The sequence below is a fragment of the Rana temporaria genome, chromosome 12, assembly GCF_905171775.1.
Source record: "Rana temporaria chromosome 12, aRanTem1.1, whole genome shotgun sequence".
NCBI classification, from domain to species: Eukaryota; Metazoa; Chordata; class Amphibia; order Anura; family Ranidae; genus Rana; species Rana temporaria.
In genome coordinates, this window is record NC_053500.1 from 114,664,685 (window position 1) to 114,688,803 (window position 24,119).

At 45.0% G+C, this 24,119-nt stretch overlaps 1 protein-coding gene across 2 annotated transcripts in view; it reads right to left on the reverse strand.

Moving 5' to 3' along the window:
* Positions 1-7,312: 7,312 nt before the first annotated feature.
* LOC120918607 (protein-glutamine gamma-glutamyltransferase E-like) overlaps positions 7,313-24,119 on the reverse strand; it is a 45,652-nt gene continuing 28,845 nt past the window's right edge. For both annotated transcript variants that reach the window (XM_040330279.1, XM_040330278.1), the window contains exons 2-5: positions 13,317-13,563; positions 12,725-12,885; positions 11,556-11,689; positions 7,313-8,043 (exon numbers count right to left, since the gene is read on the reverse strand). In XM_040330279.1, coding sequence (XP_040186213.1) covers positions 7,866-8,043; positions 11,556-11,689; positions 12,725-12,885; positions 13,317-13,557 — 714 coding nt within the window. In that variant the 5' untranslated portion in view covers positions 13,558-13,563 and the 3' untranslated portion in view covers positions 7,313-7,865. The remainder of the gene's footprint in view (positions 8,044-11,555; positions 11,690-12,724; positions 12,886-13,316; positions 13,564-24,119) is intronic.

The window sequence follows — 24,119 nt, forward strand, 5'->3', positions numbered from 1 at the left end:
CAATTGATGGCACAGTGGCTGTGTTTGATGGCACAGTGGCTGCATTTGATGGCACAGTGGCTGCGTTTGATGGCACAGTGGTGACAATTAATGGCACAGTGGCTGTGTTTGATGGCACAGTGGCTGCGTTTGATGGCACAGTGGCTGCGTTTGATGGCACAGTGGTGACAATTGATGGCACAGTGGCTACAATTGATGGCACAGTGGCGACAATTAATGGCACAGATTTTTGTGTGACTATCTCAGTTACTTGGGGAGCCACAGCCCAGTCTGAATAATGTGAATAATATGTCCGGGTTTCAGGCGGACACATAGTTTCAAACCCCGAATAGAATCCCGGACAGGTGGCAACCCTACTTTCAGTGGAACTGAAGAAAAAGTTCTCTTTGCTCAGTTGGGGGAAAATGTACTAGTTGCTCAGCATGTGTGAAGAAGTACAGGCGACACAGGGCCCTGCTAACATATGGAAGGCCTAAATGGGGAGAAATTCAGATAGGAATTTACTGACCAGAGTCAGCAACTGGAAAATATCACCAAAAAATAAATCTATCTCTGCAGTCCCCATGCACTTGTGTGACTTAAAAATCGTGCAATGTCCATTGCGACTTGTTTTGTGCATTGTTAGTGTGAGAAGTAGATGTACCATGCGTTGGAAATCTCAGGAATGATCTAATATTGGCTTCATAATTTATTGTCTGGATGCCAACAGAGTTGGTTCATGCACAGGGTGTGAGGGAGCTCTAATATATTGTTTTCAGTGGTAACAGTTCCTTGTGACATGCTGCTTCCATCCCCACCAAAAGCCTGCAGGGAAGGGACTTGTTCTGTTTCAACACGTCCAATGACTATTTCCCTGCTTTTGCTCTCTGCGTGGACCAGCTATTGTGTAGTGATTCACAGTATCAATTACTTCCAAAATATGAGTGTTGAAATTTTGTCTGTAAATGCGAAACTTTTCTCTGTTTAATCTGCAATGATGTCATAACATTTTTACATTTTTTTGCTTTGGTACCGTGCTTGTCCTCAGGGCAATGCCACTACGGTCTTTTAAAAATTCATCTTCCATTGACTTCAGTGGATTTTGGATTCAGCACTCAAACTTTAGTAATGTTTGCCATGTTCGACTCATCGCTACTCTGGAGGAACCCCAGGGCAGTGGCGTACCAAGTGGGGGCGGGTTTATGCGCCTGAAGCGGTGACAGCAGGGCGGGTTTAGGCAGCGGTGCGGTGACAGGGCAGGTTAGGGCAGGGGGTGCTGTGTAATGTAAAGGGGTCCAGAGCTGTGAGGGGCTGTATAATGTAAAGGGGTCCAGAGGTGAAGGGTGCTGTGTAATGAAAAGGGGTGCACAGGGCTTTGTAATGTAAAGGGGTCCAGAGATGCAGGGTGCTGTGTAATCTAAAGGGGACCAGAGATGCAGGGTGCTGTGCAATGTAGAGAGGTCCAAAGATGCAGGGTGTTGTGTAATGTAAAGGGGTCCAGAGATGCAGGATGCTGTGTAATGTAAAGGGGTCCAAAGATGCAGGGTTCTGTGTAATGTAAAGGGGTCCAGAGGTGCAGGCTGCTGTGTATTGTAAAGGGCTCCAGTGATGCTGGGTGCTGTGTATTGTAAAGGGCTCCAGTGATGCTGGGTGCTGTGTAATGTAAAGGGGTCCAGGGGTGCAGGATGCTGTGTATTGGAAAGGGGTCCAGAAGTGCAGGGTGCTGTGTAATGTTCAGAGGTGCAGGGTGCTGTGTAATGTAAAGGGGTCCAGAGATGCAGGGTGCTGTGTAATGTAAAGGGGTCCAGGGGTGCAGGATGCTGTGTATTGGAAAGGGGTCCAGAGGTGCAGGGTGCTGTGTAATGTAAAGGGGTTCAGAGGTGCAGGGGGTTGTGTAATGTAAAGGGGTCCAGAGGTGCAGGATGCTGTGTATTGGAAAGGGGTCCAGAGGTGCAGGATGCTGTGTAATGTAAAGGGGTCCAGAGATGCAGGGTGATGTGCAATGTAGAGGAGTCCAGAGGTGCAGGGTGCTGTGTAATGTAAAGGGGTGCAGGGTGCTGTGTAATGTAAAGGGGTCCATAGGTGCAGGATGCTGTGTAATGTAAAGGGGTCCAGAGATGCAAGGTGCTGTGTATCGTAAAGGGGTCCAGAGGTGCAGGGTGCTGTGTATCGTAAAGGGGTCCAGAGGTGCAGGGTGCTGTGTAATGTAAAGGGGTCCAGAGGTGCGGTGCTATGTAATGTAAAGGGGTGCAGGCTGCTGTGTAATGTAAAGGGGTCCAGTGATGCAGGGTGCTGTGTAATGTAAAGGGGTCCAGAGCTGTGGGGTGCTGTGTAATGTAAAGGGGTCCAGAGGTGCAGTTGTGGAGAGGGGATACACAGTAGTGAAAAAGAGATATTGAAGGATGCAGAGTTATGCAGGGGGCACAGTGTGGTGTTCTTACATTTTAATGTGGGGGGTCCCTGATAGAGCATTTGGCACCCAAGGCGGATTCTATATGTACACCCCTGCCCCAGGGTTCCTGGTTGAAAAATTCCATTCTAGATCTAAAATTACCGCCGAGTGCACTGCCATAATCCCACAGCTGCCAAAATGTAAACCATTTTTTGCTGAGTCCGTGTTTTAGCCCCCGTTCACACTGGGTGTGGCTTACGATTTCATTTAATAGAAGTCAATGCAAGTCGCAGCGTAATCGGAAAAAAGAGTACTGCATGGACCTTTTCAAACTATTTGAATGGTTCCATTGCCAGCAATGAGGTGCAAATCACATCGGTTTGAACGGGGGCTTAATGTGTTACTAAACCCACAACAGTAAAATCAGTCTGTATTTGCAGTAAAGCATGCTTGTGATACTCACTGTGGAACATAAGGGGTTAATCCTCCGCATTGTGTAAAAAGGCTGTTTGATCTTGTCTTCTCTGATCCCCCCCCTTCTTCCACTGTTCCCAATCCACCTTCTAATAGTTCAAAGCCTTTGGAGTCACCCTGCACATGCTCAGTTTGGTGTGTAATGCTAGATAGTTTATTTTTTCTCTTGGGAGGGTGCATGTGATCAGCACAAGGCCAATCAGCACTGTCCAGACAGAGGGTCAGAGGTCCTGCAGCCTCATAGGACAGTCAGTGTAGAATGAAAACTCTTCCTACAAGCTTTTCCCAGTGCTCGGCTGGTCACTGATAGAAGTCACAAGACTACTATATACTGCTGATGAGAAAAGGTATTTAGCAGTTTGTATTTAATAAAATAATAGCATTTCCGTGTAGTGTGGGAGACTAGATAATAGTGAATGAAGGGTCCTGGGTTTAGTAACACTTTAAAATGTATTATGAAATGCCATTACTTTTTTCATTGTGAAAATTCCAATTGACTGGCTGCATCTGGTTACAGTCATTCTGAATCTAATGGGAGTGGTTTTGTAATTATCAATCAGCTGCTGCACTTGCAGGGTTCTAATGAGGAAAGCGGCAGGGTCTGCATTTCTTTTAGATGTGATTTCCCTTTTGGTTGCTGAGGATGCCCAAAATCCTTAGTCTTAGTCTTAGTCTTATGGGAAAATCAGTGAGCCAATCACACAAGCAGGAAAATAGGATGCTTACAGCCCACAGCTCTGAGTCCATGCCGCTTATAGAAGGCTTCTGGCGTCCTGGGCTTAAAATCAGTCTTTTGGTGTCTGCACACAGGTGCGCCGTGTCTGCACACGGGTAAGCGCAACCACGGCCCCCCTCTCCATCTGTTCATTACACAGCACAAAGCGCGCTCCCGGAGCATGCACATGCTCACCCGCCACTGTCAAGGCGGCGCCCAGGGCGACGAGGAGAAGGGGGAGAGATTACTGGGGGCATCATTGGGGACCCCTGTATGCGTTTTGTGGCAGAGCCTGCAGCGGAGGAGGTGAGTGGCGTTTTTATTCGACCAACTTCACTGAGCTTGTTCCTGGATGGCTATGTAAGAATACACCAGGTATACACTTACTCCCTCCAGTGGTGAAAACCAGGAAAGACATCCTACTCACAGAAGATAAATATAAAATAAATGATCCTCTTCTTACCATATCCACGCCACAGGAAAACTACTAAGTAGTTACAGCTTTCACCCGTCATGGCTCCACAATGTGGAGCTTGATTGGCATTTTCCATTGAATACCAGAATTGGCAGGTCCGCCACTGGTGCCCCATGCTTTTTACAGATGAGAGCAGGTTCACCCTAAACATATGTGACAGACATGAAATGGTCTGGAGAAGCCGCGTAGAACTTTATGCTGCCTGTAACATCATTTGGTGGTGGGTCAGTGATGGTCTGGGGAGGCATATCCATGGAGAGACGCACAGACCTCTACAGGCTACACAATTGCACCCTGACTGCCATTAGGTATCGGGATGAAATCCTTGGACCCATTGTCAGACCCTACACTGGTGCAGTGGGTCCTGGGTTCCTCCTGGTGCACGACAATGCCCGCCCTCATGCGGCGAGAGCATTAAGCCAGTACCTAGAGGATGAAGAAATTTATGCCATTGATTGGCCCCCACGCTCACCTGACCTAAATCCAATAAAAAATCTCAGGGACATGGGCGTCGGCTTCCAGGGGGGGCAATTGACCCCCCCTGGAAAATCGAGAAGGTGTTGAAGAGTTTTGTGGATGTCTGAGCGGTCCTGGGCCGAATGTCACACAGGCACAGCGAGCAGAGTGAAGCCACCTCCCCCGCCAGTGTTTATACAGGGGGAGAGAACCTGCTGTGCCTGTGCCGCACTGATGGCTGATCTGAGGTACTGAATGGGGTGGGGGAGGAGGGTCCATCTGTGCTGAAGGGGGGGTCTGTACATTCTCTAGGCTATATTTATATGGGCATGGAGTGAAGATGAATTATCTCAAGCTATTTCAAACTGCCAGCTGGCCGCGTTATCGGTAAAGCGCCGCTAAAAAGTGGCGCTTTACCATTGTTTTAGCTGCGCTAGTCGGCCGCTAGTGGTGCACGTTTAACCCCCGCTAGCGTTTGAAGAAAGGGTTAAATGCGACTGTGTATCGCCGCTGCCGAAGCGCCCTTCCCTGAAAAAATTTCAGCAGAAGCCCATGCTCAGGGACATTATGTTTCGGTCCATCCGGTGCCGCTAGGTTGCACCTCAGTCTGTTCAGGGGCTCAGTGATGCTCTGGTCCAGATCTGGGAGGAAATACCCCAGGACACCATCCGTGGTCTCATTAGGAGCATGCCCTGATGTTGTCAGGCATGCATACAAGCAGGGCCGTTTGAAGGAATTTGGGGGCCCCAAGCAAAATGGACATGGAGGCCCCCCAAACCCCAGAAACCCCAACCGTCTGGAAAGGAAAAGCGTGATGATGTCACCAGGGCTCCACCCGCCATCACGTTTTTCCTTTCCAGACGGTGGATTGACGATAGGGAGTAGAGAAGTTAACGGAGACGCCACAGCTCCTTACATGACCACATATGTGATTACTGTTTCGCTGATATACCAACATCGCTCTTGTAAGGGCAATAATTCTTATATTAAATTAATTTGAGTTAACATACTGCACCATGAGAATATTTTTTACCTTCCATGTCCGCGAGTAACACTTCAATTACATGCCAAAAGCCCCCCCCCCTCAGGAATCGGATTAATGATTTACTGAGCTTCATGTACCCCTCAGGGCTTTAAGCATCATGTAAGGGGTTAAATAATGAATCCTGCTAGGTATTTGGCATGTCGAATGCCCTGAGAGATGAATTATATAGCATAGCAGGATTAATCATTTAACCCCTTACATGCTGAAATATAATGCATTCCTCAGGGCTTTCAGCATGTAAGGGGTTAAATGATTAATCCTGCTATGCTATATAATTCATCTCTCAGGGCATTCGACATGCCAAATACCTAGCAGGATTCCTCATTTAACCCCTTACATGATGCTTAAAGCCCTGAGGGGTACATGAAGCTCAATAAATCATTAATCTGATTCCTGAGGGGGGGGGGGGGGGCTTTTGGCATGTAACTGTCTCTGTGCTGTGGCATGGGATGGGATGGCATGGTGGTGCCGTGACTCTCCTCTCCCTAACTGCTGCTGACCTGTTGTCCATTGATCGAGTTCCACTTCTCGCCGGTCACAGATGAAGACTCTGCGTAGTTCCAGATCCGGTCAGGGAGGAAGGGTGGAGAGAAGATGGTGGTGGCTTACAGACCCGTGGGCGCCGGGGGGGGGGGGTCCTTCGCCCATGCGCCGCCCGCGTTCAAGGATTGGCCAGCCCCGCCAGCACATGACCACATTCGACCAATCGAAGGGCGCAACATGGCGACGGGGCCAGTGACACAGTAAATCAAATTAAACACGGTGACACACAAACGGTGCGGGAATTTGCCCCCCCAATATTGCGCCCGGTGTGATGGTGCCCCCCCTCGCTACACCACAGGACACGGGACAGAGCTTCACTATAAGGGAATGTACTCGAGACACGTGGTCACCCTAGCTCCTGCTTGGGGGCCCCTGGCCAGCTCGGGGCCCCAAGCAGTTGCTTGTATTGCCTCTCTTGTTCCGACGGGCCTGCATACAAGCACTTGGGGGGCCATACAAACTACTGAGGACCATTTTGAGTTGTTGCAATGAAATTTCAGCAACATGGACTAGCTTGCTGCATAATTTTTTCACTTTGATTTTCCGGGTGTCTTTGAATTCAGCCCTCTGTAGGTGGATAATTTTCATTTCCATCAAATGATGTGCCATCCTTTCATTCCTAACATTCCCAGTCCATATCAGTATAGATATCCAGCATGAGATATTTGCCCATTGAGATCTGATGTGTTTTCAAAGTGTTCCTTTAATTTTTTTCGAGCAGTGTATTTTAACACATGCACCCTTTGCTAGTTGACATTGAAAAAAAGCCAAGATGATGTAAAGTAATTCATATTTTATTTTATTTATTTCTTTTAATACACACAATATTCAGGTTAAACATAACCATAGGAGAATCATTTAGGTAGTATAGCTGTATGTAGGGCTTTTTTTCAGCAGGAACGCGGGGGAACGCAGTTCCGGCACCTCCCGAACTGAATATATGTAATGGAAAGAGGTTCTGGGGTGTGCTGGAGAGTCTATTGCTGGCTGCTGGGGTATCTATTGTTGCTGGAGGGGATCTATTTTGCAAAGTAAGGTATCTGTTGTTGCTGGGGAGTTATTCTGTTGATCGTGGAGAAACTATTGTTGCTGGGGGGGGGTCAGTCATTGCTAGGAGGGATGAACTGTTGAAGGAGGGGTCTTTGTTACTTGCTGCTGGAGGGTCTATTGATGCTGGCTACTGAGGGGTCTATTGTTGCTGGTGGGGAGATCTATTGTTTCTGGGGGTGGGTCTTATGTTGCAGGGGGTCAATAGTTGCTTGGAGGAATCTGCTGGCTGCTGGAGGGTCTATTAATGCTGGCTACTGGGGAAGCTATTGTTGCTATTTTACTTCCTTTCTTATCATTAACAAATTCTATACAAAATACACCACAAAATGATACTTGTTTCTGCATTCTCTAAAAGGAGTGGTACTCGGAGGTGGATAAGGGGTGGAACAAGGAACGGTGCTCAGAGGTGGGTAGGGGGTGAAGTCAAGGGTGACTTGGAAGGGAGGAGTTCCTGCACCTATTCTCTGAGAAAAAAAGCCCTGGCTGTATGTGATTTCATTTATATAAATAAGATGATCCACTGGGCAGGGAATAAAACGTGTCTACAGCAGCTGGGGCATGGACAGAGCCAAGGTGTGCTGCATGGCATTCTGGGAACTGTACTCTAATCAAGCAACACAAGAGTACCCCGATAAGCCAGACTAAGAACTGCTTGAAGGGGTATCTCCAACATTACGTGCTGGGTACACTGAAATACAATACTTATAGAATCTAAATGGTAAATAATCGCAAAATGTCAGATTGATGATGCTGAATTTTTTTCTGCTGGCTTATGGACTTCCACTTCTATAAATCCTTTCGCATTCTTGAACTTGTCACTGTTTAAATCGACTAACAAATGTTTTGAACCAAATTTATATGGGGTTATTGTTAGAGGAATCTTTATGGTCTCGTTGGGTTTCACTGAGCCCCCTCTAAAAAACAAAAAAAAAGTTAATTAGTAGATATTAACAATTGGTATATGCATTCATGCAGTTCTACAGTATACCTGAGTACACATATTAGTGCTGGATTTAAGGGCCAGATTCACAGCCAGCGGGCTCAACGTAACTTTTCTGATTTAAGTTACACCGCCGCAAATTACACAAGTTAGTGCCCGATCCACAAAGCACTTACCTGGAAATTTGCAGCGGTGTAACTTAAATCCGTCCGGCGCAAGGCGGGCCCAATCGAATGGGGCGAGTCCCATTTAAATTAGGCGCGCTCCCGCGCCGGACGTACTGCGCATGCTCCCGACGCTATTTTCCCGACGTGCTTTGCGCGAAGTTACGTTGTGCCGAGTTTTGTGAATCGCGACGGGTAAAAAAGAGTTGCGGTGGGAAAAATAAAAGATTTAAAAGAAAATCAAAACCGACGCGGGAACGACGGGTATACTTTTGCATGGTAGAGTACCTTTACACTTTTGTAAAGGTACCCTATCTTTGCGACGGCAAACTTAACACTTACGGCGACTTAACGAAGGGAAAAAGCTTTGTGGATCTCAGTAAGTGCTAATTTGCATACCCGACGCTGGATTACGACGAGAAATGTCCCCAGCGGCGGCCGCGGTACTGCATCCTAAGATCCGACAGTGTAAGTCCATTACACCTGTCAGATCTTAGGACTAGCTATGCGTAACTGATTCTATGAATCAGCCGCATAGTTAGAAACAGAGATACGACGGCGTATCAGTAGATACGATGTCGTATCTCTTTTGTGAATCTGGCCCTAAGTGCCTAATGTTTGTAGAAGAAATACATACTGTAGGATACCAGTGTACTGTCATTTTTTTTTTTTACCTTTCTTTTTTCTTTCAATTGATTTTTATTCAAAGATTTAACAAAATAAAAAAGTACTTTACTAAGCAAATGTCAAAATATGGATGCACTGAGTATTGTATTGTATTGTACTATTGTAGCTTCCCAAGGGCAAAACTCAGTAAATGTAATCACCCTATTACAGACACAGAATAAAGGCCTATCTATGAAAAGAAAGAAAGATAAGATAAGAATTGGTCTCCTCGATCCAGGCTCCCAACCACAAGGTGTCCCAGTATCTAGGAAGCTTAAAGGTATTTATTCCAGGGATTCCACACTTTCAAATCTGTCTTGTTTGTCTCTAAGAGCCGGTTCACACTGGGGCGACTCGTCAGGCGACTCAGTCGCCTGACGAGTCGCGTCCCATTCAATGCAATAGGACCGTTCTAATAGGAGCGACGCAAGTCGCTCCGACTTGTAAAAAGGTTCTTGTACGACTTCGGGGGCGGTTCGGGGCGACCTGCATTGACTTCTATACAGAGGTCATTTTGCAGGTTGCCTCTGAAGTCGTCTTCAGGACGCCTTGCGGAGTCGACCCCCAAGTCGTGCTGCCTAAGTGTGAACCGACTCCCAAGAATACTTGTACATTTTTCATTAATCCTAATCCAGGATATTTTGTGTTTAACCAGCGTGATGTTAACCACGGGTGATTTCAATGCTCACGCTATAGTAATTTTAGCCGCTAAGAATATATAAAGAAGATGAGGGTTTGTAGGTGTCTGGGAATCTCATAGGTCTCGATAGGTCAGCAAACAATGCTGTTTTTGACATTGGGTATATTCTTAAGTAGACAAGATTGAATATTGTGATCAAGAATCACTGGACCTTCGGACAGGACCACCGGGCATGGAACATATTGCCCTCCCTCCCACATTCTTGGAAACAGAGGGGTAAGGTATCAGAGTAGAGTTTTGCCAGCTTAGTTAAGCACCTTATAGTTCATTTCCACTATAGAGGTATTAAGTATTCTTTTATGCACCAAGATCGACCACTGTACCTGCACCTCCTCCTCTATATAGTCTCAGGTCCGATTCCCATGCCATTTGGTACTAATGCTTGTTACGTTGGCTATTAAAGATGTAGCCAAGGTTTGCTACTGTGCTTATTATTAAGGGACAGTTTGTTGTTTTTTTTATATATGGGTTTGGCTCCCTCTAGTGCATGCAGAGTTGAGGTAACCAATGGAGTATAGATTCAAAATCTACTAGCAGCTCTCACGGGGGTACCGCTACAAAGAGAACATATAGCGCTGTAGCCAGGAGCTAGCTATTGTGCCTGCAATTCAGGGACAGTATGCAGTGCTGGTAATGTGGAGCCGTCTCCCTCTAGTGTTGGCATGGACTCCATATGTAATTTCCTGACAGACAAACTAGAGCAGAGCAAAGCATCGTGGCATGTCTAGTACAGAGTGCTGGGGTTTCAATCCCAGCAGGACTGGCCTGAACTACAACTACCAGATTGCTCAGGAGTAAAAAAAAGACTGCTGGGAGAGGATATAAAAATGCTCTCTTGGGATGTCGGCTTGGATCTGCCAGCAGAAGCAATGCGTCAGTGTGAGCTGCGGCAGAGTTGCGGCCTGCATAGAAGGGAGCCGCAGCTCACCTCTGTGCTCATGTGTCCTCCCTCCCCCCTCCCTTCCTGCATTTCTCAGTTAGTGCTCGGCCCTCTACTCCTCATGCTCTAATAACGGTTTTAAATTGATATAATCCTGCTGGTTCCCTAATGCCAGCTGCTCCTGTCTGTTTTATAAAAAAAACTTTGCACCTCCTCCTTGCGCCCCTGCTGACGTCAGCAGGGGAATCTTGACCCGCCCAGTGCATCTGTCAGCCAGGCAGCGCAGAGAAATGGTCGGTGACATGATTGCAAGGAAACACTCTGAAATCCAGTAAAGGAGGAACATCAGCTGGGGCACAGGAGGAGAGAGAGAGCCGGCCGATTACGTGATCGCGGGCTGGCACTCCGAAAACCGGTAAAGGAGGCATTTATTTTAGAAAACACAGATACAGGAGCAGCTGTCATTAGGGAACCAGCAGGATTATGTAAAGTGATATAAGTGGGTTAACAACCACTTTAACTCTGCACATGGGCACAGGAATAACTTACCCTGGCATCCAAGGCATGATGAAATTGTGCATTCAGCCATTTATGTTTCGCTTAGGCCCCATTCACACTGCCTTGTTGTGCTTGTTACACATTTGTTGTGCATTCCCAGAGTGTGCAGGCGTGAATGCAGCATCCGTGTAAAATTACAAGAACATTGATAGTGGACAGAAAGGAAACTTTTATTGAAGGAGAGACATAAAATCTCCTCTCTAATAACCCTACTTGCCAGCCACCTTTGTAACACAGACTGAAAATTTCACTTCAAGCTAGTCATACACATTGTAACCTGATTGTACAATCTTGGATCTATCAAAATCATAAAATATGAGGGCCAACCAAAACAATCTATGTGGTTTATTTCCAATCCGGCAGACCCTTACATTACATAGTTGTTAGTAGATCTAAAAAAAGAAGGTGCAATCAGATTGTAACAATTATGGTCAACTTTAGGTTTAAAAAGAAAAAAGGTAAAGATGTAACCATATAAGAAATAGGAATAGATAAGGAATGGAAAATATTTAGCGTACTTGACTGTGATTGGATCTCGAAGAAGACCACTGCCTTCTGCTGTCACCACAATATCAGATACAACTTGGTTCAGGGGGTTGGTGAATACGACTTCAGCATTAACAGGCTTATTCATATGGACTGGTTCTTTTATCTGAAAAAAAAAGTTAATTTAAATAATTGTTATCATGCTTAAAAGTAGAACGGGGCTCAAAAACAATGTTATAGGAAACATCTAGAAGTGTAAGGCCTCGTACACACCATCGAACATGTCCGATGAAAACGGTCCGCGGATCGCTTTCATCGGACATGTCCGCTCGGAGATGATTACGGTCTGATGGCTGTACACACCATCAAACCGAAATCCCCGCGGACAGACAGCGCGGTGACGTGGCGGTGACGTTGACGCCGCCACATCACCAAACCAGGAAGTAAAATACTTCCACGCGTGCGTCGAATCCATTCGACGCATGCGGGAGATATCTGTCCGCTGGTTAGGTGTACTAACCAGCGGACATGTCGGACGGACGGGTTTCCAGCCGACAAGATTTAAAGCATGCTTTAAAACTTGTCTGCTGGAAAAACCTGTCTGCTAGGCTGTACACACGGTCGGATCAGTCCGCTGAAACTGGTCCGCGGACCAGTTTCAGCAGACATGTTCGATCGTGTGTACAGGGCCTTACTTGTGCCTAAGCAGTATCCCTAAAATTCCTTCGGAAAAATAGCAGTTGATTTCCTGGTAGGTGCAGTGTGAGATCTAAGGCACTGCTGCTTCTGACCTAAAGTCTCATGAGCTTTGGAGTGAGATTTTGTGATGTCATGATCTCCTTGCTGAATGCTCTGACATGAGGAAGCAAAACCCTGCCTCTACCAAGATGGCCTCTTTCACAGACCCCAAGTAATATTCGAATATTCGTGCCCCCTGCTGCCATGTTTCCACGGTTCCGCTATCCCACCTGCAGACCCTGGTGTCACCACGAAAAAGTGAGGGAAACGAGCAAACTTCCCTTTTGGATCAGACTTCCAGCAGTGAGTGGAGACAAATATACTGTAAATCTATACTACTGTATCTATAGATAAAAAATCTTTTGAGGTAATGTCCACTTTATTGCTTTTTTTGATTGAGCTGGCATTATTGGTATCTAAAATGTAAGGAAGATTTGTCTATTATTTGTATATTGTATTTTACCTTAATTTCGAATTTTGGGTTATCCAGCACAATGTTGGTTTGGATAATGAGTGTCCCTACGACTGGTTCATAGGAGCAGACAAATGTCACCTCTATGGCATTATCTGCAGTTAGGAGGCCATCATACTGAGCGTAGGTTATGGTCAATGGTTCTTCTCTCTCTGTGTAAGCAAAATAAATGTTTAGTATATTCAGTAAAATTGTGTTATACAGTAATTATTTTACAAAAATAAAGCACATTAAAAGGATAACGAAACCCACAAACAAAATGTAATATATTGCAGCTTGCAATCCTAAAATGTGATGGCTGCATTAATCTTTTTTTATTCAAGCTAAGAAAATTTTCTGCAAAACACCAAAAATATTGATTGATCTTGTCACTTCCTGTTAACTGCATCAAAGAATATCTTTCTTCATAGCAATCTTCTGTAAACTACCAATTGCCCTGCCCCCTATGTATGCTATATATATATATATATATATATATATATATATATATATATATATATATATATATATATATATATACACACACACACACACACACAGTATTATTTAATTTAAAAAATAAAATTCCCATAGAGTATCTTACCTTCACAACCTCTGAGTTTTATATTTCTGGTCTCCTTGTGTAGTTCATTGATCTCCTTCCTTGTGTACAGGATTGAATATACCTTGATGTCAGCAGTAATAACCTTGGACTTGGTTGTCATGTTTCTGATCACTAGATTAAGAGTGACATCTTCACCAATAGCTTGTTTACCAACCACTGTAATATTCCCCGATATTTCTTCTTCAATGCAACGAGATGTCGGAGTTATCATTTCTGCCATGATTACCTGTAAGCCCAAAAAATTCAGGAAATTCAAAAAGAGCTCAAAATACCAAATATTCTACCGTATATCATATAATGTTTAACAAAATTAATGCAAGATATTTTTAACCCTTTCAATGCCAGAGCTGTTTTTGCATACCTGCTTAAAAAAAAATATTTTAGGCCTGAAGATTACATAAACCCCTCAAAACATTCTGGCCTGGATTCACAAAGCACTTGCGCCGACGTATCTCCAGATACGCAGCGTAAGTGCAAATATGCCCCGTCGTATCTATGCGCCGGACCCACAAACTAAGATGCGCCTAAAAACAGGCTTCATCCCACCGACGTAACTTGCCTACGCCGGCGTAGAGTGGGCGCATATTTACGCTGGACGCATTTGGCGCTCCCATTGATTTTCTATTCAAAAATGCAAATGAGGGAGATACGACAATTCACGAACGTACGTGCGCCCGACGCAGTGCGCGTAAAGTTCTACGTCCGGCGTAAAGTTATGCCCCATAAAGGAGGTGTAACTCAGCAGCATCCATGCAAAGGGCTGCACCAGGGAACACAAGCCGACGTATTTTACGTAGTTTACGTAAGACGTGAATATGACTAGGCATAGGTTACGTTCACGCCGTAGGCAGTGATCCGACGTATATTAGGCAGTTGTTCCAACGTGATTGTGAGCATGCGCACTGAGATGCGTCCACGGGACGGCACATGCGCCGTTCGTTATACGTATCTGTCTGGCGCTCAGCCCATCATTTGCATGGGGTCACGCCTCATTTGCATGGCTCACGCCTACTTCCACCTACGCCGGCTTACGCCTAGGAAACCCAGCGCAGTTTTGGGAGCAAGTGCTTTGTGAATTCTGTGCGTTGGCGTAGCGTACAGGAGATACGCTACGGCGGCATAAATGTGCGCCGCTGTCTGTGAATCCGGGCCTATATATTTTCCTCAAGCAGATACCTTAGAGAATAAAATAGTGATCATTCCAATTTTTCTATGTCACACAATATTACCACAAGGGTCTAGGAAATGAAACATTTCAGTAAAAAATACACTAAAGCTAATTTTAGGGCACACAAATGCAATACATGATCCAATTTGAGATTGCACTGAGTAAATAAATACCCAATATGTCAAATCCTAAATTTGCGTGCGCTAGTAAAAACGGAGACAAACTTTAGTACCTTATATTTTTCACAGATGACACTTTAAAAGCCCACCTATAGGTCCTCAATTTAGCATTATGGAAGACGTCTGGTGCTAATAATATTGCTCTAACTTCGGTGTGAGTAGCGACATGTAACGTGTATCGCAATCTGTTTTCATGCGTTCTCTCTTGCTTTCTTTCCCCTTCCTGTTTCCTATTCTCTGTGCTCTTTTCTAGGACATGTAGAGTGCTTTATCAGCCTTTTGAATGCCTTGTCAAAAGTTCTCTGGGTACGCAGGGGTATGCCACCCTGCATACAAGCGATTAAGACCTATGTCGCAGTCACTATGTTATTTCTAATCGAGTATCTATGCTACCTAGGGTGACCACGTGTCCCGGATTTTGCAGGTCTGTCCCGGGTACATTCATTCTAGGACAATACAGTGTCCCGGAATGATACTGACACAGCCACCCCCCCCCTCCCCCGGGCCAATCTAAATCCCCCAAAAAAGGCAGCCACATCACCGCTTTACTCACGGACAGCACTTGTCCTGGTCGGGAATGCCTGGAGGAGCACAATCCCGCCCCCTGCTTGTGATTGGAGAAATCATAAATCCCGCCTCTTGTGTCCAATCACTGTGCCGTGATCCGTTACAGCACAAGCTGATATTTGGGAACGGGGGGGTGTCCCTGAATGGTAGTTTGGAAATGTGGTCACCCTAATGCTACCTGGCTGTAATAACACGTACTTTAATCCTATTCAAAGCGATTGCTTTGGCTTTTCACAGTATGACAGGCTATTACAGGGGCAACTTTATTTTGTCCTAGGATGAATGGTTTTGTGTTATATGTATCCTTCTCCACCCTTATGCAGTTGTTGATTTCCTTACTTGGGCACTTCCTGTTATAAGGTGTCAACACTAGAGATGAGAAGGCCTGAAAAAATACTAATAAAAATGTAAACATTAAAGAAAATAAAGTCCAAAAATAGATTTCTGTGGTATCCCAGGGGGTCAAATGATACCGGCAAAAACAAAAATGTCCATGCATAGAACCTAACATATCTAAAGAAAAGCTTTTGTCATTTTTGTTATCACTAATACGTTTTTTGACCACCTCAAAGCTAAGCACAGGGGTTTTCCATGCCATCGCAATGGTTAGTTTAGTTGCAGTAAAGAGATGTAGAGCCAATTGCCATTCTGGGCGAAGCAATCCAACAATTGGTTTGCCAAGAAGGGCTTCATAGGGGTCCCTTTTGAGGTCAACATGAAATAAGTTATGGAAAAAAGGTATAGACTGACCCATAACCTGCATGCTTTCAGACATGACCACCAAATATGTGCCATAGAACCTTCCTGTGAACATCTCCAAGCAGAGGGGAGAGTAAGTTGGGATGAAATGAGCCAGTCTAGCCAGCGTATAAAAACCGCCTATACAACACCTAATAGGTATTCTCTAATAGAGGAACATTTCTCGGACACTTGGAAAGGGCAATAGTCATAATCTGTCAGTCCTCCGGATCTAACGACCCTCAGTTCTTTTTCCCATTGGAGATGATATAGTATTTTTTTGCAGAAATTATAGATGAATATATCAATGATATTAGGCCCAGGGAGTGGGTTCTGGCTCTACAGAGGCTCTCAAAGGGGGTCAGAGTATATGGGGTAGGGCGGGATTATATGAGTTTTGAAAGAAAATGCAAGTTGTAAGTAGCTTTAGTGTTCTCATAGGGAAAAATTATGAGAAGAATGTCAAATGTCAGTATCCTCATAGGGGTAAACAGGGAGTGAATGTCTGTGAATCCCTTCGCAGTCCACCAGGATAATGGGCTGGATTTTTATATCCTGGCAGGAATAATGGGCAGTGAAGAAGTCGGAGAAGGAGAAGATATGAGACCCATGGAATATTTAAGTCCCACAATTGTAGAGAGTGGGCTAAGCATGGCCCTATTCTGGTCAGGTGATGAATAGGAGGGAGCAAGGACAGGGAATAGGATCAGAGTCTATAAGATTAATAGTGGCCCATAGCAGTATTTGGCATGTTTGTGGAGATGGGATATGTTCCCTGCAGTATAATTAGGCCTGTAAATTAGGGACCGAAAGGCCACCATTGATCCTTCGGGCATACAAAAGCTGCTTACTAATTCGAGGACAGGTGGATCCCAAGATATACTTCAAAATCTTGCATTGGTGTATGAGTAAAATATGTGGAGGGACTAAGATGGGCAAGACACAAAAAATAAAGTTATTTCGGGAGATAAGACATGCAAATTGCAGTTATCCTACCGAGCCAGGACAAACGGACAGTGGGACCAGGAGGAAAACAAATCTTTTGAACAAGGGTTGAATATTGGCCTGGTACAATCTGGTATATGATGGGATGAGGCGAAATTGCAAATGGGGAAGAGAGGAGAGCTAATGAAATTGAAAGACAGTTTTCAGATCTGTTAATACTCGAAGCGATAGCTTGACCAACATTGCTTTGGACTTGGAAGGGTTGACCCAAAGGTACGAGAGGGATGCAAAGGTGTCTAGAAGGGATAGTAGGTTAGGTAGAGAGATTCTAGGGGAGGTTAGAGTTTGCAAAATATCGTTGTAGAATAAGGATATTTTATGGGAAGAGCCTGCAACATCAATACATTTTATAGAGTGGACCGCCTACACCAATGGTTCCAGAGCCAGAATATAAAAGAGCGGTGAGAGTGGGCAACCTTGACGGGTACACCTCCCAATATTGAAAAGAGATGACTTAAAATAGCCAGAGGGGAGTCATAATGCTGACATCCGTCGCAATAATGAGGCTCCGAAACCATAATGGCGGAGTATGAACATGAGATAAGGCCATGACAAAGTATTAAATGCCTTATTCACATTGAGAGACAAAAGCATTGATTCTAAAGAATGGCTGTGGGCTATATGTTGTAACTGTATTATTTGCCTGAATTCCCCTGCCTGCCTCTGTGGAACGAAGCTAACTTGATCCTTTTTGACTAACCACGGTAGGAAAGAATTTAAGCGATTTAGCTTAAATTGTAGTCAGAATTTTCATATCTATGTTAATAAGAGAAATATATCTGAAGTGGGCCCAAGAGGAGTGATCGCAGTCAGGTTTGGGACGCATCACTATGTTAGCGGTCAAAAAGTCTGATGTAAAGGTCTGGCCATCTTTAAAGGAATTCTATATAGCTGTCAAATGTGGAGCTAAAACGTCAGCTAGCTTCCTATAATAAAGTGCCATAAAAGGCACCCGGACCAGGTAGTTTGCTCACTTTTAGGTCTTTAATATATTGGAGAACTTCCGAGAGTTGTATATCCCGGTTCATAAGAGCCTCAGTCAATGTGGGAAGTGAAAAGTAATGCAGGAAAGTATCAGTATCCTGATTACATGTCTGATTAGGGGCCGAGTACAGTCTAGTAAAGTGATAACGGAATTCCTCCAAGACCTGCTTGTGTGATAGGAGTAAATTTAGGAGTAAAAGTACATAGCCTATTGGCCAACATCTGATTCTGCCTATTCACCTTAGCGTACCACCTCTAGTGGGACCAACGCAAGATGCTCTCAGCTCCATTAGTGAGACAAAGATCTAGCTCCGAACGTGCCTGGTCCAAAAGTAGTAGTAACCAGATTCAGGGTCTGCCACTGAGAAGCAGATGGTGTGATAGGATTATGAGACTATGTGGATCATGCCAGTCGGGCTAAGCCAGCTCTGTCATCCTGTGGGCATATCCTGAAAGCGTTGTGCTTGGTGAGAGAGTGAAGTGCTTGAGAGCCACGTTGAGACACCTGGTAGGGCTTGCAAGGGGGCTGAGAGGATTTCGGACGAGCAGATGAGGATGGTGTCTCCCTTTGAGAGGGAGGGGAGGTCAAACTGCAGTTTCTGAAAGTGTTGCCGCAGGTCAGGTAGGGAAGAGGCGTGGAACTGGCGACCTTGGTGAGAAAACGAGAGCTTAAAGAGGAAACCCCACCTGGACCTGATCTCTTGGGGTTGCAGGACCTGTAAATAGGGTTTTAGTTTCCTCCACTTGGCAATGGTCACCAGAGAGAAGTCTGCAAACAATTGGAGGGGGTTGAAAGTAGAGATCTTGATGTTCCCTTCTTGCTTGCAGGACTCTCTCTCTTTGGTGCAGTAATAGTGGAACCCAATAGTGACACCCCATAAAGGGCCCTCAGTTGGTTTAGGGGCAAGGGAACTGTGGATACGATCAAATTTCAAAGGTTCAGGGGAAATTTCAGGTGCCAGTTCCCGAAAAAAGGCAGTGGCAGTACCTTGCAGGTCAGTAATGACCTCAGGGATTTGGCTGATGCTAAGGTTATCTCTGCGGGTTCTGTTTTCCACGTCCTCTAACTTATCCCGCAGACTCAAGTTCAGCGTTCACGTTATAAATCTCCTCCTTGTGCCCCTCGAGCACTGTTGTTGCTAGGTCCATGCTCCAATTGGTTAGTGCGATGGCGTAGCTCTTTATTAGATCAGCAGAGAGCTTGCGGGAGGCCGTCATGATTTTATTCCACAGTATAGAGCAAAATGTATTGAGCAGGGCATCAGTCAATGGCCTTGGGGCTTGCCAGGTCTGTTGGAAACTGGTGCAATCGTGTGTACGAGGCTTTAGGCTACCTATTTGCTAAGTGAACACTTATAATAAATGGACTAGCCTGCTCAAAGCCCAAAAGTTAAACGTTGAGTTCTATTTTTTTCATATGATATTGTTCTTCAAATATGTTAGTTGCTTGACAGTTGTTAACGATACTACTATTGCTGATATATGCAGTGTTATATGGGAAAATAATTATTGGGATGGGGGGTGTGTTTTACTGCACCAAATGACACTAGGGTTGCCACATCATCCCTTTAATCTGAACACATATTAATTACACAGGTTTTGTGGCTGATTAAGGTGGTAATTAAACTCACTTGGCGCCTTATCTCCATTAAATTAGCCCCAGAACCTGTGTAATTCATATGTGTTTGGTTTGAAGGGATGGGGTGGGAACCCTAAATGCCAACCCTTTTCCCATTACAACACATGACACAAGGTGAAGTTAAATGGCCATCCGGCCTTTTATGAAACAATAATTAATAACAATTTAACAGTAACCATAAACCAAAGCTATATGTCTCCAGCCGCAAAACACTGACTCGTCATTAACACTTACCCCACAGACCAAGGGGTCCCAACAGCCATTTCCATATCTACACTCTCAAACCAACTTACCAGGTTGGGGGCGCCTGATGTAAGGAGGGGCTCCGCTGGAGACACCTAATGTAAGGAGGGGCTCCGCTGGGGACGCCTGATGTAAGGAGGGACTCCGCTGGGGACGCCTGATGTAAGAAGGAGCTCCGCTGGGGATGCCTGATTTATTGAGGGACTCCGCTGTGGATGCAGGAGGGACTCTGCTGGGGACACATGATGGCATCTAGTGGCAGGCGACATGACAAGTGACACGCTCAGGGCTCCCACTAATTCTACATTATGGTGAGTTGAACTTTTTCTTTCTTATATTACAATGTCATAATAAAAATAATGCGCTTCAATCATCCTGACATAACAACCATGGTGCAGGTATAATTGAAGCGCTAGCTTAAGGTGTTTGAAGTATCTAGAACACACACTTTAGCCTTTAGCCCCCATTCACATCGGTGCGACTGCAGGTGCGACATTTACAAATCGAACCTGAAGTCACATCTAATGTATTTCTATGGCACTGTCGTAATAGGTGTGATTTGAAGTAGCGTGATTTAAAAAATAGTTCCTGCGCTATTTTTGGCAATTTCATGTGCGACTTGCGTTGACATCCGTGCATGGAATTGCACTGATGTGGACAAGCCACACATGAAATTGCACTGACTGGAGTAGCGCGATTTCAAAGCCGCTTTTGGTGTGAACGGAGGCTTAAAGCGGAGCTCCACCCTAAAGTGGAACTCCCGCTGATTGGGACCCTCCCCCCTCTTGTGTCACATATGACACCTTTCAGGGGGAGGGGGGTGCAGATACCTGTCTAAAGGTATTTGCACCCACTTCCGGCCACACAGTCTCGGGCAGACTGCGGTCATGACGTCACCCTCCCCCTCCCAGTACACAGCGGGAGCCAATCGGCAGGCGTAGCGCGACTCGCGCATGCACCGTAGGGAACAGGGCAGTGAAGCCAGAGCACTTCACTTCCTGGTTCCCTTACCGAGGATGGCGGGGGGGGGGGGGCAGCAGAGTGACTAGCGATCGATCGTCCTCTGCTGCGGACGGTGCTGGACTCCAGGACAGGTAAATGTCCTAATATTAAAAGTCAGCAGCTGCAGTATTTGTAGCTGCTGGCTTTTAATTTTTTTTTTCAGCGGAGCTTCGCTTTAAGGTTGGTTAACTCAAATGACGGCGGCCAGGAGTCATTTATCCAGAGGTAATTGGTAACGTCTAGACAATGTAATTTTCACTTTATACCACTAGATGGAAACCATAGGCCAATTTGTATACCACAATAAACACTTGTGATTTTACATATTACATACTGGGGAATTCATAGAATTCTGAGTGCAGGTGACAGATTAAAATTAATTTGGTGCAAGCACCACATGCAGAGGTGTTCAACAGCTGGAATTTGCATACAGAAATTCCATCCTTAGTGCAGCTGAACTCCCTGCCCACTGCTGCAGTACTGTTGCCACCTTTTCTTCAAGCCAAACCCGAACACTGTAGTGGCGAACGGCATGGCACCCCAACCGCGGCAGTTTTTTGCCATGATATGCGCCCGACAAATCGCAGCACAATCATGCAAACAGAATCGTGGGATGCTGGTCACCGAAAATAACTTTCGGTCAGCGAATGGTGTGCGATTTGGGTGCCATTGAAAGTAAAGGAATCGAAAGTGATTTCCGCTGATTCAGGAATCATGAGCAGAATCGCTGCAATCTGGAATGCGTAGGTGGGAATAGAGCCTGTGAGTTATGCACAGAATCCAGGGGACAGGAGTGTGTAATGTATTTTAGGAGTTATGAGTACAAAACAAAAAGTGTGCATGAGCCAGGGGTGTGTAATGCACAATGTAGGGCTAAGAAGAGTGCACAATTCCCCTCTCGAGCAATATTCTCCCCCATGTTACCCTTTCATCAAAAACCCCACTCCCTTTCCTGCAAAAAAACATCCAGCACTAATTTGTATTCTCACTCTCCACCAGAAAAAAATCCGCCCCCCCCCAAAACAAATCTTCCCCCTTCCACAGCATCCCCAAAATCCCCAGTCCCAACTCAATCCCCCCTTCTTCCCCAACCTACCCGCTCCTATTACAAATTATCTTCCCCCTTCCAGCACAAATCCCCCCCCCCCCCCCGATGCCCCCATGGCCCCTGACATAGGGTAACACAAGGCCTCATGTAGGGGCCCCAGCTAGGGTTGCCACCTCATCCCTTTAAAAAGGAACACATCTGAATTACACAGGTTCTGTGGCTGATTAAGGTGGTAATTAAACTCACTTGGTGCCTTATCTGCATTAAATTAGCCTCAGAATCTGTGTAATTCAGATGTGTTCCTTTTTAAAGGGATGAGGTGGCAACCCTAGCCCCAGCACACAGGGGCTCCTATGGGGGTACCACTACACCTTTTTTATCCTTTATTGTTGATCTCTTGCAACCTCTAGGTGGTCACTTTCTGACTACATGCACTTCAGCAATTTCTGTATGCCATTTAATTTTTTGAGGGAGGGTTTCCTAATAGTTACAAGAGTGGACAGCAACTGTACAACTTCATGGTGGCTTCTCCACTGGCAAATCGTGTGGCAGGGTGACAACACAGGAAAAATAATTGGGAGATAACATGAACAAACTACAACCCCAATTCCAAAAAAGTTGGGATGATGTGTAAAAGCCCCATACACACGGTCGGACTTTTGGCCAACCAACTTCAAAATCTGCAACTTTTCGAATTTGTCTGACCGTGTGTACGCTCCATCGGACCAACTTTTTCGGGTTTCATCGGACAAAAAGTTGGGTCTGCAAACGGACCAACTTTTCGGCAACAAAAGTCCTTGTCTGACCGTGTGTACAGCAAGCCAACCAACGTTTGGACAAAGTGAAAATACGCATGCTCAGAACCAATGTTAAAATCAACCAACAATAGCAGAAGTTAACCAAAGGGTGGCGGTAAAGAGCAGAAAAGAGCAAAAAAAAACACGTGATGTTGGGAAAGTTTTAGAAAAGTTTGCAGAAAAGTCTGACTGTGTGTATGCTATGGGTGTGGCCGGACAAATCAATTAGGACAAAAATCCAAGGGAAATTTTGTTGGATGTCTGACCGTGTGTATGAGCCTTAAGACCCACATAAAAACAGAATGCAATGATTTGCAAATCTTATAAACCCATATTTTATTTACAATAGAGAAAATGGAAAATGGAAAAATGTTTCATGTACCATTTAAAAAAAAAAGTAATTTTGAAATTGATGGCAGCAATATGTCTCAAACAAGTTAGTACAGGGCAACAAAAAGCTGGCAAAGTAAGTGGTTCTAACAAGGAAGAGCTGGAATAACATTCTGGATAATTGGCAACAGGTCAGTAACATGATTGAGTACAAAAAGAGCATCTTAGTCAGAGTGTGTCAGACGTAAAGATTGGCAGAGGTTCACCAATCTGTCAAAAGCTGCGTCTAAAAATGTTATTACAATTTCAGAATAATGCTTCTCAATGTAAAATTGCAAAGATTTTAAATATATCGTCATCTATAGTACATAATATCATAAAAAGTTTCAGAGAATCAGGAGAAATCTCTGTGCGCAATGGACAAGGCTGAAACACAATATTTATTGGATGCCCAAAACTTGGGCCCTCAGACGACACTGCTTTAAAAACAGGCATGATTCTGTGATGGACCTCACTGCATAGGCTCAGGAATAATTAAAAAAATCACTGTCTGTGAACACAGTTCCATTCAAAAATTGCAAGTTAAAGCTTGCATGATTCAAAAACACTGAATGGTTTCTATTCTCTATCGTGAATAAAATATGAGTTTATGAGATTTGCAAATAAATGCATTCTGTTTTTATGTAGGTTTTTCATGGCATCCCGTTTTTGGAATTGGGGTTGTATAACAGTAACTGACTGAAAAATAACATTCAAGGCAAAATCACCAGGGGTCAGATTCTCAAAGGACTTACGACGGCGTATCTCCACGTACGCCGTCGTATCTATGCGCCTGATTCTTAGAATCAGTTACGCATTGATTTGGCCAAGATACGAGCGGCATAAGTCCCCTACCCCGTTGTACCTTGGGTGCATATTTACGCTGGCCGCAAGGGGCGCTTCCGTAGATTTACGCGTCGAATATGTAAATTAGGTAGATCCACCAATTCACGAACGTACTTGCGCCCGCTACGCCTTTTACATTAGGCTGACGTCCGGCGTAAAGTTACCCCTGCTATATGAGGCGCAGCCAATGCAAAGTA